Genomic DNA, 17,405 nt, shown 5'->3' with positions numbered 1-17,405 from the left:
CAATGAGAAGACAAAGGGAAGCAGAGAGAGAATACATAGAGGGCAGATCATAACTTCTTTGTTCAGATTGACCCCTCCCACTCTGCCATCTTTTCCACAATGACCACTGTCCGCTGATTCATCCAAAGCTGTAGATCTGATGAGTGTTCATTTCTGGGTCAGTGAGCAGCATGCCGTGCTGCTGCGGTGAACAGAGAGAACAGACCATGGCTTTCAGATCCTCTGTGGAATACACAAACTCACTGCACTGTCATCCCCAAAACCCAACACTCTCTGTACCAACACAAAGTAGCTGCAGCTCTTTCTGAACTTTGGAAAGGTAAGGACTCATATCTACTTCCCCATTGTGCCCTGGACATTAATTTAAAAAATTGTGAGAAAATGTGCAGATAAATGTCATTTTTACTCTTAAGAGAAGAGATTGTCTCACAATTTAAAACTCAGCCAGTTAAGTCTTTGTTGCTACAATCAAGATACATTTAGTCTTATAAAGTATGTACTTTAAAGGTTAAGCTACGTTTAATTACACAAATGCCCGTGCTACCATTTCATTTTTAATTCATTCCTTTAATGGGATCTAAAGTAAACTTGACAGCTTAGACAGTAAGAAACAAAACCTTTTCTGTCACCTGACTTTTCTTCAGGATTGTTTCATCAAGTTTACCTTTGAAATCATGAAATAAATTCTTATTTTTGGGGTTTGTTCACAGTTGATACATTTTCTAATAATGTATGTTTGTTCGTGTGTGGAATATATTCATGTTTATCATTCCACATAAAAGCCAATCAAAAATTGAGAAAAGCAATAATTTCTACTGAGGCAATTATTGTTTTTCCTAATTCTGTATTTTGCACCACCCCATGTACATGCTATATTTTTCAATGAAAGCTGGTTCTGATTTTTACGTTTTTGCAGAAAATCTCCGGGTTTGCTTTGAGGAAGTGTCACACAGTCCTGCTGGAGCATGAGGTCGCCTTATTTCCCAGCGAGATCAGTGCTTTTCCGAAAAGAGTCCAATGGAGTGACGTATAGAGTCCCAGCTCTGATCTACGTGCCCCGCAACAGAACATTCCTGGCCTTCTGTGAGGAGAGACTCAGCCCGTCTGACTCCCAGGCTCACCTGCTTGTTGTGAGGAAAGGCACTTTCTACAGAAACTATGTGGAGGTCTGTGATAGGATGGAGTGCGGTGATTTTTAACGGTCAGAAACACAAAGTTTTGCTTTAAATTCTGCTTGTGTTGACATTGCACTGCTCCAAATATAATTTTTGTCAGCACTCTGATAAGTTAAAGGATAAAACACACACAGTGCAAAAGCCAGAACAAACCTTTCTCTTTTTTATTTAGATTTATGTCCATATTGTGTTTAAAACAACAAAAAGCATCAGTTTGGAGAACACAGTGATGTCCAAAAATACATTAAAAAACAAATTATAAGAGGCAACAATTGTTTTTGCAGGATGATGGTGTATTTACAGATTATAGAGTAAGATTTGATATCTAAAATAAGACAATAATTACACAAGTGTAAACACCAATCTTCTTATGCAAGACAAAAATGAAGAACCTAGGAAAGAGTCAGACAACTGGCATTCACTGAAGACTCCAGAAGATTCAACTAGGAAATTTTAGTAATATAACACAGTTATATAAAAGTAATATTTGCAACACAATTTGTCTATTATCATATTTAGTTTTTTATCAGTTCATTTCTTTTACGTATACTTTTTTCTGCCCTTGTCTCTTAACTGATTTTTGTGGCAGTGGGGCAACATCAGTGTTCTGGGCACTGCCTACCTTCCAGGCCACAGGTCCATGAACCCGTGTCCAGTGTTCGATGACTTCACGGGAACGCTCTTCCTCTTCTTCATCGCTGTTCTCGGCCACACGTCAGAGTCCTACCAGCTGGTGACGGGGAAGAACGTGACCCGGCTCTGCTACATCTCCAGCACCGATGGGGGGGACACCTGGAGTCCAGTCACCGACTTGACCAAGACAGTCATAGGAGACACCATTAAAGGTCTAAACATGTCCACTTTGAACAGATTTTTAATCTGGATAGTCTTTTTGAGATGAAGAAAAAAACAGCACAAATGAAGCCTAAGATGTTTATTTCTCCTCTGGACTTCAAATGAAAACGAAGTCAGACAAAAAAAAAAAAAAACTTCTGAAAGCCCCAAAAACTTGATACACCTCATGATACATGATACACCTCTGTGTGTATCAGAGTGGCCAAGATACTCAGTCATTAATTTATCTCCAAAAGATATTTGCATTTCTGATCTCTTTTTGCATAGAAACCACCTTTATATTGTTAAAGCACAGAAAAACAACAATCTTTAGTTAAAAACCACACTTTGTAGAGCTCCTATGGGAAAAGAGGAAATCTTTATCAAATTGCCAACAATTAAATAGGAATTAGGGAAAAATGCTAGCTGTGTTCTGAAAATGATACATGCTATAACTGTTTTTTCATAGTCCCATTCCTCTCCTTCTTCCCAGCAGATTGGGCCACGTTTGCTCTGGGCCCGGGTCACGGCCTACAGCTGAAGTCGGGCCGTCTGCTAATTCCTGCCTATGCCTATCACATCGAGTGCAAAGAGTGTTTGGGGCGCCTCTGTCAGACCACTCCTCGCTCCTTCTGCTTCCACAGTGACACGCACGGCAGGAGCTGGCGCTTTGGAGAAGCCATTCCAGCTCCAGAGAGCGTGGAGTGCCAGATGGTGTCTGTGGATGAAGAAGACGGCTCCAACGTGTTGTACTGCAACGCACGAAGCCCTCTGGGATACAGGGTACAAGCCCTCAGTCTGGATGACGGAGCTGTGTTCCAGTCAGGGCAGCTGGTGCCCCGACTGGTGGAGCCTCGAAATGGTTGTCATGGTAGCATTGTTGGATTTCCTGCCCCGTTACATTTATCCAAAAGTCTGAAGAATTGCTCAAAGCGTCTTGTCTCCAGACACTGGACATCCCACACTAGCAACATGCACCTACACCATCCTAATCCAGATTTCCTAAATCCTACCTGGGTGGTGTATTCCCATCCAACACTGACCACCGCCCGCCAGGATCTGGGTCTGTTCCTTAGCCTGTTTCCACGTGATCCAGACAGCTGGCGTGGCCCCTGGGTGATCTATGAGGGTCCCAGCGCGTACTCTGATCTGGCCTACCTGGAGCTGTCAGCCTCACCTGGAGCTGTGCCCGCCGTGGCCTTCGCCTGCCTCTTTGAGTGCGGCACCAAAACCCCCTACGATGAAATCTGCTTCAGCATTTTCACCCTCTATGAGCTCATCGACAATCTGCCCGTGGATGTACAGCCCAGGGAGGATGACTGCAGACAGACCAGCGGGAGCTGTAAACAGCAAACCCAAAGGACACCTGCTGTGCAGCCGAGGCCGCACGTGAAGAAGAGGAGGAAGAAGAGCAAGCTGCTCGAGATGTGTTCTTCTTCCTAAGCACAGTTTGAAATGTATGACATCCAGACGAAGTATCTTTTGATTAATAGCATTTTAAAAACAATGTATTCTCTCCTCAGGTGCATCTGGGTATGTGATTTTTTTCCAGCAAATTAAATATTAGATTGTAACTTTCATAAGCTTTTTTTAGTATACGCCCATTTTAATGCTGCTTTTTCTTAAGAACATTTGTAGTTGGGGTTTTTAATGCTCATATTTTTCAATTATCTAAAGTTTCTTGGTGCTTTCTTGGTTGCCACTAGTCAGTGAATTTTTAGCAACTTTAAGCTTCTGAGACATTATGCTTTTTATCCTTCACTGATCTGTATAGCAAAGAAGTACACATTCAAAATACATTCATTTATTCATTCATCAGGACTAAAAGTCTCCGTTTTTTTTGTCACAAAAAAACTGATATCATATTAAATATTTCCTATATAATCTACTGTGGCCTTGATCTTTCTCTTCATGTCATATCTCTTCTATAACAGGTCATGCAACCTTACACTGTTGTAAACTGCTGAGATGGAGAGCTTTCTTCATGACTAGGAGCACAAATATCAGCAGAACATATTTTTAATGAGATGTTGAGCAAAAACTGAGATCTTCATAATCATCTAAATTTGATCATCCGACTCCCATATGTCCCGTTTTCCGGTTAGCTGAAGAAAACTTTGCAGAAGAAGTCTATTTTCAAGAGTTAAAACTGCAAAGCTGCAATCACTCTCAGATGAAAAACACCTGCTGGTCTAAGTGGAGAGCCTCCAACGTGATTCCTTCTTGTGAGAAACAGTTAACACCAGCAGCTCACTTGAGCGGAAATGAGTAATGTTTAGTTGGAGCGGTTTGTTTAGTTACAAAGAGCAGATACAGATTGTACAAGAGAGAAGAAAAAAAAAAACCTCAGCAGGATCTGGACAGTCTCTTCTCTCCACCTCCTCAATGCTTCACCCCTGGCTGCCCTCTCTTTAGACGAGTTTTCGTTTAGCTTTTTCTCTCGCATCACTACTCTCCAGTGCGTGGACATGGGTTTCAGAGGCTTCATTGTTCTGGTTGTGTTAATGGGAATGAGGGGGAGTCCCACTGGAGCAGTGAGCCTGAAGGACGAGTCGGCCCATCCAAACTTTGTCACTAGAGAACAGGTGAGCTTTTGCACTTTTTTTTTTTTTTACGGACTGTTGTCAAAACTTCACAGGAAAATAAAACTCTCTGATTCACAATAATTTGAATAGATACTTTAAAAAACCAATATCGCAGTAAATCATTTTGTACATAGTACAAAATAGTAAGCTCCAGTCAAAAAAACAAACTCACTGTAACTGTTTTCCTTTGACAGCTGGCAGAAAAATAAAAGGGGTCAAATGATACCAAAGTTGAGAAAAACATATTTTGTTTTAAAGTATATAAATTAGGGAGACACTCTATGAAGAAAAGCAACATTTCGTTTGGCTCAATGTTATGAGGAGAAAAACTCCAGTGACGTCAAAGTCCAGCGAAGAGGCAGCTGAACGGACGGTCTTTAGTTTTTCCACTTGTTTTTCTTGGTGGGCAGCTGTCCTGTAGCTTCTAAGTATTTGTGGATGAGATCTTCTTGTGTGGCTGGGAGGCAGGGCTGATATCTGCTGTAGTCCATTGTGTACTCGCCTTTACCCTGGATAAACAGTTATACAGTCAAAAACTCTTCTGTGTTATGTTGTATTTAGAGATTGAGATTATTTTTGGTACACAAACTGGGCACATTTAATGTTTAATTCTAATATATTTAGCGGGAAAAGAAGAATTAAACAAAAAAATTTAGCTAATTGGCAGGACTTCACCAATTTTTTGTATTAGAATTTTGTATTAAACTTACTTCGGTGCAGGATCGTAACTCTGTGGCGTAGCCAAACATATCGTTTAGTGGAATCTGGAGGAAACAGAACATTTCTAAACCCATGCCACTCAAAAAAAAGTTTTGCTTAAGGGGGGTGGGGGGGGGGGGGCACGACTTACATCTGCATACAAAGTGAAGAACCCTTCAGCTCCATCTTGTCCAGTGATGACGCCATGGCGACGGTTCACCCCAGCAATGACTGCTCCTTGAAACTCCTGAGGTGCAACAATCTCCACAGACATGATCGGCTCCAGGACGATGTTGTTGGCCTTTTCCATGGCTTTGGAACAAAACAAAGTGGATAGTGAAAAATCAACATGAATGATGCCGTCCTGGATCATAATGCACTCTGTTTGGTATATTATGGATTAGGACCGTCCTAATCTAAACCGAAAACCCTTGCAGTTCTGACCTTGTTTCAGAGCACCTTCTCCAGCACGAATGAAGGAAATTTCATTTGAGTCAACCATGTGATGACCTCCGTCTTCCAGGACGAATCGGACACCCGAAATCTTGTGTCCAGTCAGGGGTCCCTTCTCACAGGCGTCTCTGAAGCCCTGAGGCATCATGGGACACAACAGACAATAAAGTAGTGCTCTACAAATCCTTATGTTTTAATCTGGGAGAATCTTCTTTGCACCTTCTCAATGGCTGGAACAAACTGCTTTGGGACGTTGGGGCCGACTGTCTGGTCTTCAAACTCCAGCTTGGTGTAATGTTCTGACTCAAGAGGCTCGAGGACGCCGACAACTTTACCGTACTGTCCGGAGCCGCCACTCTGCTTTTTGTGCGTAAAGTCAAACCTGCAGATAGCCGGCATGGAAAAGGTCAAAGTCTATACAGAGAGTGAGCCAGAGGGAGCAAGTGTAACGCCCCTTTAGCCTCTTGGAGAAGTTATGTTAGTTTGTAATGTTACAAAACTTTAATTTCAATTCCAGCTCCAACTGACGCACAAGCAGAATGCTGAAAATAAAATGCCCACCCTCCCTGATTTAAGTGATAGCAAATGATAACTTTGATCAAACAAAATCTAAAATCCAATTCACTCCAATTCAAAATCTTATTTTAGTCCAAAACTATTCATTTTCAACTTTGAGAAGAAATTAGGATTCTCAAGCCTTTCAAGAGGGAACTTCAGGGTCAAAACTATCAACTGAGACAAGACCAGCAAGTTTGTATAGTTTTAACTATAAACTAAAACACATCGTTGAAAATCTAAAGCAAAGGAGGAAAAAACAGGAGTAAATAAAGTCTGGCACTAACTGTGAGTTTTTCGGTTTCTATGGAACAGCAAGTTTCTATTTGTCTTATCAACTTTCAGGGTGGGAGGATCTGTAAGTGTAATAGTGCTGTGTCTCTTTAAAAGAGGGCAGAGCTTGTTGACGGAAAGAGGAAGTCATGTTTTAGTTTGCATGGGAAGCATCTGACTCGGCTACCTGATCGGAGTTGACCTCCTGCCTTCCCAGCATTCAGCTCTGCTGCAAAGGTTGGAGCAGGCTCTGTTATCAGATCTGATAATCTTCTCTCCTCGCAAAGGGTTTAAATGCTTGCCCTATTTTTCAATTTGGTCTGAAGGTGTGTGTGAATCTACAAGCAGCCCCACCCAGCTGGCACTTGAGATCAAAGTCCTAAAGGAAATGGAAGCCCTTCCCTCCTCTGTTCTTTTCCTTCAAATGTCTTTTTCTTTTTCTTTTCACAGAAAGATCTGACAGTGGAGGAGGGAAGGGGGGATGTAATGGCAACTGGCGAGCTGAACCCCAGTCATTTTCCTGCACGAAGGGCGGCAAAGGTTGTCCAGCACTACCTGAACACTCGCTACGGCTCCCCATACAGGCTGTTTGGTCTGGAGGACGTTCACAGTGCCACTGCGGAGGTCAGCTGAACTTCACAGCTGAAGTCTGCACACAGCAGTCTGTCTCACCTCTGCTGTTTCCTTCAGGATGTGGCCGACACTGGAAGAAGGTACCACCTCCAGATCTCAGCGCATGAAATTATCAGCAACGTAAGAATTTCAAGTTTTCAAAATCAAGTTTAACTTTAGATTTTATATAATTTGCCAGACTAAAGTGACCAGCAGGCTTTTATTTTAAAACCTCCGTTAGTTTTGGATGCAGGTGCCACACTACAGCAGATTACAATTCACTAAAAAGCTTGTGCAAACTATGAGTAACATCTAGGTGAGGATAGTCTTTGTGCTGGACCGGTTTAACCAGGACTGACAAAGACCTGCTTTGAAAAAAAAATGATGAGGCTCAAGCAAGTTCAAGACACTGTTTAACTTCTCCCAACTGGTTTCTATGGTGACAACAAGGCGAATCCAGTTTCATCAATGCTTTTCCCTCCGTAAATCCTCCAGAGGACGCAGAAGTGCTCAGCAGATGTCTTCTTTCCGCGGGGAGAGCCAACACAATCACCAGAGGTGAAGGCTTCCTGTGAAGAGCTCCTACAAAACACCACAGCTCAAGAGGAAGCCTTATACCAGAGGTACAAGGAGGGCCACAGCCTGCTGTCTGCACAGTACATACCTGGTATGTTCTTTGAAATACTCCACATCACTGCTTCGGGGAGATGTTAAAACATTGCTGTGGCTTTTTTATGTAAACTAATCTCATTTTTTAAATATTTGCAATGCCAGTCCTAACTTTGATACAATATAGTTTCACGTATTCTACAGTTGATTAGTCATTTACTATATTTTCTATTCAAATAATTCAGTTTAAAAAATGACAGTTTATTATGATTACAGCTTGTAACTTATAAAGCCCAAATTCAGGATGTTAACGACTGAAAAACACTACAAAAAGAAAATTAAACAACTAACTATGTTGCCTTTAGTTCTTCAGCATTGCTATGTGGCATCTGGCCTTTTCACAATAGAACACATTCTCTGTAGACATAGCAAGTGGTAGCTGGTCAGTCCAGGGAAGCATGGAATGACCATAACGTCCTGGTCAATGGCTCAAAATTCAGTGGTTCTGGCGGCCATCAGCCGACAGTAATGAGGACATTTTACAGAGCTTTACTTGAATCTGTACCTTTTTTCTTGAAGACTGTGGGATCTTGTTTAAAAAAAAAAAAAACAAAAAAAACATTTTGTCATAAAAAGAATAAGTGAATCCACTGACCTACGGCCCAGTTCCTTATGTCTCTGCTTTGACACAACAAATGCCAAACTTGAAGTTTAAGTTCTGGATGTCTGTGTGCTTGATTGGTGCCATTGGTGACTTTTCATCAATGGGATTCTTTCCAAAATCCTTTCAATCTAGCAAATTTTTCTGAGGTGTGATCATCTTCTACCACATTTAAACTTTGCTTCAATGCTCTTGAACACAACACTATGAACAACAGGCTTCTACAGCACGACTGTCAAACGTCTGCAGTTTTCTGCCATGGATGTGGTGCCGGATTCAGACTGACAGAGCCTAAAAAGACCCTTTTCAACTGTTTTGAATTGGTGTGACATTAAAAATTGACATTTTCTAGCGATGAATATTGGGCTTATTAGCTGTAAGTTTAGTCAACAACGAAAAAAATCAACATTTAAACTAAATATTTTTTTGTAAATATGTTGTAACTCATTGAGCTGCACCTGTACTGCAACTGTCCTAACTAACTTCAGTGCCAACTGTCCTCAGACAGCCAGGGCCACATTGAGCCTGACATGATGCCCTTCTGGCACCTCAGCATCGTGGCTTCCAGCTTCATCATGCTACATGAATCCACAGAAAACACTCTGTACAACATGGCTCAGGTGGCCCAGATCACACAGCTGGTATGTCTGTGCTTTTGTTTTTTCTCACTAATCTATAAGAGATTTCTGGAAATCCCAATGTTTGTTTTGTTGGTACATAAATAAAACTGTTCAACTGTATGGTTATGCTTTTATGAAGACTCCATGCCTGTGGTGAGAATCTGTTTTTGCTCCCCACTGTGATTAAAAAACAAAAATCAAATTAAAGCTCTGCACAAACTGGTATTTTTTTATACACTTGACTATGGCCAAACACTAACATTTAATTTAAAGGCCCATTTTTCTCTTTTTTGCTGAAGGAAACTGAAAGAGAGGAGCTAAAGTTTGACTCCCACATGTTGCTGCATGACATGGTGTCTCAGGTAAACTTTTTTTAACATTTGTGCCATTTAAAGAAGTTTCTTTTTTTTCTTCCAGAAGATGCTGTAATACTCAAATGTATTTATGATCCAATTCTTATGTCTTCCGGCTGCTGCCTTTAGGGGTTACCACACCAATCTTGTTCACACAGACTATCATGTATTAAATCAAAGTTCAGCTAGTGATTTTCACGTTTTTGCTTTGGTTTAATGCCAGAAGCTTTTCCTGACACAACCTCTGCATTTATCCAGACTGGCACACACAAACAATGGATGTGAACCTTTGTGGTTGCACTGTGTATATGATTCTATAGCAGGGCTGCTCATTCCTGGTCCTCCAGATCTACCACCCTGCCTGTTGGCTGGAAAACAGACAGTGGGGTAGATCTCTAGGAACATGGTTGGACAGCTCTGCTCCGAAGAACAAGCCTTTTAGCAGTTTTTGACAGTACTATGAGAAAATGTACTATGAGATATGGTTTTACTTCCCGATCTTTTGCCTTTAAATTTCTAAAATGTGTTCTCTCAGGAAATTCTCCACTGGAAGCTGCTTTTCACATGGTCTCCTGCAGAGGGCGTTAAAGTGCAGCAGATGCAGCAGATACCGAAGCCGAATCACTGAATGTTAAAAAGTTAAACTCCAAGTACAAACATACTGCTGGTATTCACCATGTTGCCATGACACTATTTTGTACTCTTTTTACTGCTTTATGATTGTATTTAGAGAGAGGGTAGAAAAACAAAAGGGAGATTTGTCCCGACGACTGAAATGTATGCTTAATAAATTCCATGAAACGTTTATGGTGCATTAATGTTTCTTTAAACACTTGGTTTCCCAGAGAGTGTGTGTGTGTGTGTTTTTCCTAAGTGTTGGAAAAGAGGACTTACGATACAGGACTGCTGATGGTCTCTCTAAAGGCCACTTTGGGTTTCCCCATCACACAGGGACAGTTGTACTCCCTCTCCATCCTCTAAACACCAAACCAGAACACATTTGTAGGAAAAGGTCAACATGTCAGATGCAGCCTCAAAGTAAATAGTACATTTCCTGTCAGTTTATTAGGTATTTACTTGAATGTGGGCTCACAGGTTACTGATTTGTTAGAGAATCAACTTTTTTGCCTTATATTGAAAATGTAATTACAAACTGTAACTACAATTTGACTTTTTTAGCTAGATTTTTACAAGTGTTTACTCTAAAGGTTCAAACAAATGTGCAGAAGTCCTGGCCACTACGTGACCACCCACCTGTGAGTAAATTTCCAGATGCAGCTCCCCCATGCCTGAGATGATGGTTTCCTTGCTCTCTGTGTCAAAATGTACTCTAAATGTGGGATCCTCTCTGGTGAACCGGTTGATGCCTTTGGAGAATTTATCCAGATCGTTCTAGTTGGAGACAAAAGCAGCGTGAGGAACAACGTGAGCTGCTGCTTTACAGTGGTGAAACAGGAATATTCACCTTGTTGGACGGCTTCATGGCCATGGATATGACGGGCTCTGGGATGTGGATGGACTCCTGCGGCACATAAGGTGATAAATGAACTAAAGCAGAAGTTTTTCTTGGAAATATAAACATCTACGCAAGTTTTCACAACCATATAAAACTCGTGGTCAATGAAAGCTCATTGAAAGTTAAACCAGGTCGAACTTGGACCAATCAGGGACTCAGATTTGGTAGTGACATACAGATGGCGTCCTCTATAATTTGTGAAGTGGCAACCATGGAAAATCGATCATGGAGGAAGAAAGAGTAAATGCGGTTCGTGTCTGACCGGATTTCTATGACATATACTGTATATTTTCATATATTAGAATCTTGGGAAAGAAAAAGCCTGGAGGAAGATTTGCATCGCTCTTCCAGCTGTAGGTGGCAGATATCCGCTAGTAAACAGTAAAAAAAATAAAGTGTTCATGGCTAAATACTTTTTTGTTTGGCTTTACTGAATCAGGTTTGAACTGCTCAAACTTCTCTTGCATGATCTAAATTGATCACAGCAGTCTCCCATCGGAAAAATCCATTTATCTGCAAAAAAGTGTGCACAGTTGTGTGTGTGCATGCTGTTTACCCTCCGGTGACTAGACAAACTCACCATGGAGAGGTTGGTACTATTCTTGGATGTGAAAGTGTCTCCGCTTGCACAGTCGATCCCAAAAAGGGCGCAGATATCTCCTGCATAAACTTCCTCCACATCCTGAAGGAGCAGGCAGGAGAAGAAGAAGAAAACAAAACTCTTTAATCAGTTATTTCATATGTTTTCATTTTGTTCCTTTCAATTTTAAAAAGTGTGTCTTGAAAGTTGACTGACGTAAGCTGGTTATTTTCATGTCTCAGAGGATGTGGTTATTTCTACATGCTTGACTTAAGCCTTAAGAGGAACCTTGATGACCAGTCATGCTCCTCTGCCTTTTTTGCACTGCAAACCACAACTGGAAAACTTCTACAATCAACTTCCTACTGACCAACACTGATTGGCTCTTACCTCCATCTGATCAGCATGGAGCCGCACGAGTCTCTGAACTCTGACCTTCTTGCCCGTGCGAGTGTTGAAGATGTATTCCCCTTTCTTCAGACAGCCTTGATAAACCCGTACATATGTCAGCTGTCCAAACCTACCAGCCTGTAAAAACAAAAGAACCACAAAACAACCAAGAAAATGATCTTTAAAACAGGAAAAGTAACAACAGAAACCTTTACTTTTTTTTTTAGCTCAATAGTTGTACCTCCAGTTTGAATGCGAGACCAACATATGGGTTAGAAGAGTCTCTTGTACAATCCATTTCGACCTTTGACGATACTGCAGAATCTCTATTAGCAGAGGACAAAAACAAAAAACAGTACTTCAGATCAAGGAACAGAATTTGCTGCTTTAAAAATAAAGAAGAGCTCCTCAGAAACACCCACTCGTCATTGTGGATGGCATAGTTTTTTTTTTCACTGGGGTTGGGCAGATAATCCAGTACAGCATCTAGAAGTGGCTGGACTCCTTTGTTCTTCAGCGCCGTGCCAACCAACACTGGAGTGAAGAGACGACGCACTGTGGCTCTGCGGATCGCAGCCTGGAAGACAAATAAACGATTCCTCCTGAACTCTAAGGGCTTAAATCAGAACAGCTTCAAAAGATTTTCAACAGCAGTGTGTGCAAATGCAGATAAAGTAAAGAATGAACTAGTTTTTAGTTAAATTGTGAAATTGCTGCAGACATGCCTGATAGTCCCTACTTTTAAGGCATATGTTTCTTCACAACCAAACTGGTATGAAACAATAGTATTAAAAATAATCTAAAAATGTTTATTAGTCTGAATCCATGCATTTATGGAATAAATGATTGCTACTAGTCTGTCAATTGATTTGAATGTTCTTACTGCAGCATGTTTAAAAGATTAAAAAAAAACTCATATTGACCAAATCATTCATATTCTGGATGTGGAGAATTTTCCTGAAATATTTGTATTCCGTTATTATTTAGAGTTCATTTTGAGGTACTTGAATTTGTTTTTCAATCTTTAAATACTTGTGCACCGCTGTACCTCTCTGAGCTTCTCTGTCAGCGTGGTGCTGGAGATCAGCATATATATACATACATATACATACATATATATACATACATATATATATATACATATATATATATACATATATATATATACATATATATATATATATATATATATATATATATATATATATATATATATATATATATATATATATATATATATATATATATATATATATATATATATATATATATATATATATCATTTGTTTTTAACCTCTTTGTTGTTTTTAATGTTTTTAGGAGTTTTTATTGTATGACGCTTTGTTAGACTGCAATCATTTTAAAGCGCCATATAAATGAATAAACTTGAACTTATTGACCTTCAGATCTAGGTTGGTTGGAATCTTCTCCTCCAGGAACATCTCCCCCAGGGTTTCATCCGCATTGGCAACACACTCCACCAGTTCTTGCCTCCGATCTGCTGCTTCAGCGCGAAATTCAGGTGGAACTTCGTCATAGCGGAGAGCTTGACTGTAGGGAGATGGAGAAACCCTTTAAATGTGTTTGTTTAGTTTTACATTAGGAAAGATAACTTTGGCAGACACTAATCACAGAAGGTTCAGTATGTTCTATGTAAAATCAAAAACTGCATGCAGAGTCTCTTACCCAAACGGCCCATCAAAGTACATGCTCCTCTCTTCTATTAGGTCGATGATGCCTTTCATATTTCCTTCCAAGCCTATAGGGATATTCACAAAGGCTGCGTTGTGGTTCAGTTTGGATCTGAAGGAAAATTGATCAAATTGAATTTTCAAAAGGGAGACAGATTTGAAGAATAATTATTAAAATTTATTTTTACATTTATTTAAAAAAAATGAAATAAGCACCAATGATGTACAAGTTGCCAAAAGTGCAAAAAAGACTTGTTTTCTCACACCACTCAGCTCAGTGTGTATATGACCAGGAACTCTTGTGTTACCTCATCTGCTGCAGGGCCCGGCTGGGGTTGGCTCCCATTCGGTCCAGCTTGTTTATGAACGTGAGGAAGGGTACGTTGTAGCGCTTCATTTGTCTGTTTACAGTCATGGTCTGACACTGGACACCTCCCACTGCACATAAAACCAGCACGGCTCCGTCCAGAACACGCAGCGCTCGCTCCACCTCGATAGTGAAATCCACGTGACCTGCAAAATACAGAGTGGTCCAAGTTATTTAAAAAAACCTAAATAAAAAAACGCAGCAATCCTTAGAAACTCTGTACACATCAGAAATGGTGTAAACTTATTTAAATTAAACTAATAGGTACAATAGTAAAAATGTATTTGAGCATGTTTAAGTCCCACTCCAACCGTCTTTTGATCTATTTCAAAGCATTCTCAGTGGTCTTTTAATTACAATTATGCCAATGTTATGCAAAATCAAAAAGCATATGTTGTTTTCTAGAACATAGTTTCTGCAGAGCAGCAGCAATTCATCAGAAATTCACCTTGGAGTTGTGGGTGGGACTGGTAAGCCTGCCATCATTTCCAATCATCCCTTTGTTACATGCTCTTCCACTAGCTTACAGCCCCAACCTAACATTATCAGTGGAATGAAAATATGGGACAATATTGGAGCGGTAAAATTTTGAGCCAGATGTCAGCTCAGACAAGGAAAAGTACATGGATCTCTTTGTCTGCAAGTAGATGCATCAGAATGGAGCGGACTCTAGCACTTGTGTCACAGCTACGGGATTTTTCAAACCGCATTTTTTAGGCTGCTCCTGATTCACATTGATTTGCTTAACCCTTGTGCTATCTTAGATGACCCCACCCTTACATTGACGTGTTTTCCCTACAATGACAAAGGTGGATAAAGGTGGACAGATTTCATGTAATCCATGGACACCAGTGAAGATCACAAATCATTGAAGAAAAAAGGTTCAGAGCACTGTCTAGTGGGTCTAGATGACCCAACTCCCAACGTTAAAGTTCCTCGGATAGCACAAGAATATACTTAATTTTCTTAATAAATTTTCTCCGTCATGTGAAACATGTCACAAAAACATGTTAAAAAACACCACTTTCATGGGAGTGAAGCTCCAGCTGGGGAAAGGTCAGTGGAAGTAAACACAAAGCGTTTTGTACCAGGCGTGTCGATGATGTTGATGTTGTGATCCTTCCAGATGGTGTATGTGGCAGCTGACTGGATGGTGATGCCTCTCTGTCTCTCCAGCTCCATGGAGTCCATGGTGGCTCCAACGCCATCCTTCCCCTTTACCTAAACATCGACAGCAGCACTCAGATTAACGATCCCCTACCTTTATTTCTCTTTACATATGTGCTCGCCCTCACTTCGTGAATCTCTGCTATCCTCCCGGTGTAGAAGAGGACCCTCTCGGTTAAAGTTGTCTTTCCAGAGTCGATGTGCGCAGAGATGCCGATGTTGCGGATCCTCTCATTAGGAAAGACTTCGGATGAGCATGTCCGACAGCTGTTAATAAGGACCTGAGGATATGATAAAGGACAACATCAATGAGGTGCATTTTTCGCTACTTCAGTTCGCGGTTATGAAATCTGCATGTTTTGTCATATAGCCAAGTAGCTAAAGTTGCCTTTTTGAGAGTGACGCTTCCTGTGGCCAAACGGTGAGTTTTGGTCAAACAAAGACCCGCCTTTAAAAGTATCATGTTGACTTTAAAGGCCAGTGAAAATGCAATTCCTCTTCAATTCGACCCTAACGTTCCAGCTAGCCTGCTGAAAGTCACGCCGGTCCCAGGCAACTTCCGCATCTACGGAAAGTCCAGAGGAACAAAAATGGCAGACGTCATGGAGGGCTCACAGACGGAAAGCGCAGAATTTGACATGAAAGATGTTTTTGCACTCATAATTCAGTGATATTCGATTCTCATTTAATAATTGAATTTGTAATTTGATCATGCAATTTCAAAAGACATTTTGCAATTGCCATTTCAATTTTCAGGCTTGCAATTTGAAAGTGCATTTTGCAATTTAGAATTCGATGTAAAAATGAGAATTCAATCGAACTTTTTTTTTTATTTAAAAAATTAATTGCATTTTAACTTGACATAGATTTTTGGTACCATAATTCGTAGAGGTGTAGCGATTCATTTCAACAGTAGTTCAATTCATATCCTAATTTGTGGTTGACAATAGAATTAACAGTTGATCCATCCATCCATTTTCTGAACCTGTTTTATCCCTTACGGAGTCGTGGGGCAGCTGGACCCTAACCAGGCCACTGTTGGGCGAAGGCAAGGTACACCTTAGACAGGTTGCAGTCTGTCACAGGGCCACAATCATGAACCCATGCACAGCAGGGGACATAATCAATTCACCTAAGAAGCATGTCTTTGGACTGGAGGAAGCCGGAGTTCCTGAGAACTCCACACGTAAAGGTTCCAGCTGGGACTTGCATCGGGACAACCTTCCAGCTGTAAGGCAAAATCGCCACCTTACTGTCGTGCACCACTGTAGTCTATTTTAAAATCGACCCAGGCCATCTTTAGCCAAAAATTCAACTAGTGGGACTCAGAGATAAATACCTGGATACTGAACAGTGCAGGAGAAGTTTTCCAGATTCCTTGTATTTCTTGCAAGATAATCAAGTGTAAATTAAATAAATGTACAAGTAAACAAGAATTAATAGTAAATCCATTTATATTTTAGTTTAATAAAGTTAAGCCACTGTTGTTTTCTGGAACATTATAAGAACATTTTACCGCCCTTTATGGTCATGTGTCTTTGCAAAATTCAAATTGTTTCCAAACATTATATTGTAATAATAGCTTGATCCATCACATATAGTGGGGAAAAAAGTATTTATTCAGCCACCAATTGTGAAGGTTTTCCCCCTAAAAAGGTGTGAGAGACCTGTAATTTTCATTATTGGTACAAAATAAGAAAGAAAAATCCAGAAAAACCCCAGCATCAGAGCTACCAGCAACTGCTGAGCTATAGCTCTGATTCCACACAGGTGTGTCGGTCGGAACGAGTTTTTCTGCATGAAGCTCTCCAAGCTCTGATCCAGTATTTCTTACACCAGGCAGATGTTATTTTGATACTTGAATGACTCGTTGAACTTGAGAAGATTATTCTTTTCAGAATCCAGAGATTTAATGGGGTCCCATGGCTTTGGGCTCATACTGGCTCTCAAAGTTTGGCTGTGTGGGTTTAACCCCAGGCACCTCCTGGTTCCACTGAAAAAAAGTCCATCAATTGAGGAAAATATCCAAAAAACGAATAAATAGGAAAAACAAAAAATGACTTGACTTAAAAAAAACTTTTATCACAACAATCCTAAAAAAAAAGAAATATATATGTAAAAAGAAATAGTTCTTGCACAATTTGGAGAAGTGCTTTGTGTCGCTTTGCGCACCGTCCGCACAAGGTTTGGCTTGGCATTGCAAAATGGAGAGATAGCCTTCCTTATTTAAAGTCTCTTTTACCTTGATCAAATCTCCCACCCTGT

At 40.5% G+C, this 17,405-nt stretch overlaps 3 protein-coding genes across 6 annotated transcripts; 2 read left to right on the top strand and 1 right to left on the bottom strand.

Moving 5' to 3' along the window:
- The first annotated feature begins 177 nt into the window (after positions 1-177).
- On the top strand, positions 178-3,885 carry neu4 (sialidase 4). Of its 2 annotated transcripts, XM_011482192.4 has the most exons (4): positions 178-319; positions 917-1,166; positions 1,765-2,020; positions 2,506-3,885. In XM_011482192.4, exons 2-4 carry the CDS (start codon positions 966-968, stop codon positions 3,450-3,452), a joined length of 1,404 nt encoding a protein of 467 aa, XP_011480494.1. In that variant the 5' UTR covers positions 178-319; positions 917-965; the 3' UTR covers positions 3,453-3,885. The 2 variants fall into 2 exon arrangements, with proteins under 2 accessions (XP_011480494.1, NP_001274477.1); NM_001287548.1 differs by lacking the exon at positions 178-319 and having other exon boundaries at positions 966-1,166; positions 2,506-3,452.
- A 293-nt stretch (positions 3,886-4,178) lies between these two features.
- On the top strand, positions 4,179-10,234 carry lxn (latexin). Of its 3 annotated transcripts, none has more exons than XM_020708245.3 (7): positions 4,179-4,594; positions 7,025-7,198; positions 7,265-7,327; positions 7,682-7,853; positions 8,961-9,097; positions 9,376-9,438; positions 9,965-10,234. In XM_020708245.3, exons 1-7 carry the CDS (start codon positions 4,478-4,480, stop codon positions 10,055-10,057), a joined length of 819 nt encoding a protein of 272 aa, XP_020563904.2. In that variant the 5' UTR covers positions 4,179-4,477; the 3' UTR covers positions 10,058-10,234. The 3 variants fall into 3 exon arrangements, with proteins under 3 accessions (XP_020563904.2, XP_011480818.1, XP_004075427.1); XM_011482516.3 differs by lacking the exon at positions 4,179-4,594 and adding an exon at positions 6,693-6,811; XM_004075379.5 differs by lacking the exon at positions 4,179-4,594 and adding an exon at positions 6,761-6,900.
- On the bottom strand, positions 4,676-15,731 carry gfm1 (G elongation factor, mitochondrial 1). The gene is made up of 18 exons (XM_023961606.2): positions 15,529-15,731; positions 15,269-15,421; positions 15,062-15,194; positions 13,915-14,119; positions 13,602-13,718; positions 13,316-13,466; positions 12,338-12,492; positions 12,157-12,241; positions 11,916-12,053; positions 11,526-11,627; positions 10,895-10,951; positions 10,684-10,821; positions 10,324-10,406; positions 5,966-6,128; positions 5,738-5,882; positions 5,445-5,605; positions 5,305-5,358; positions 4,676-5,103 (listed from the first exon to the last, which is right to left on the bottom strand). The coding sequence occupies exons 1-18, from the start codon at positions 15,601-15,603 to the stop codon at positions 4,972-4,974; spliced, it is 2,247 nt and encodes a 748-aa protein (XP_023817374.1). The 5' UTR covers positions 15,604-15,731; the 3' UTR covers positions 4,676-4,971.
- Positions 15,732-17,405: the final 1,674 nt, after the last annotated feature.

The sequence above is a fragment of the Oryzias latipes genome, chromosome 13, assembly GCF_053564925.1.
Source record: "Oryzias latipes strain Hd-rR chromosome 13, Olatipes_Hd-rR_3.1".
Classification (NCBI taxonomy): Eukaryota; Metazoa; Chordata; class Actinopteri; order Beloniformes; family Adrianichthyidae; genus Oryzias; species Oryzias latipes.
The sequence above is the reverse complement of the archived record's forward strand: the minus strand, read 5'-3'. Positions and strand labels throughout refer to the sequence as shown.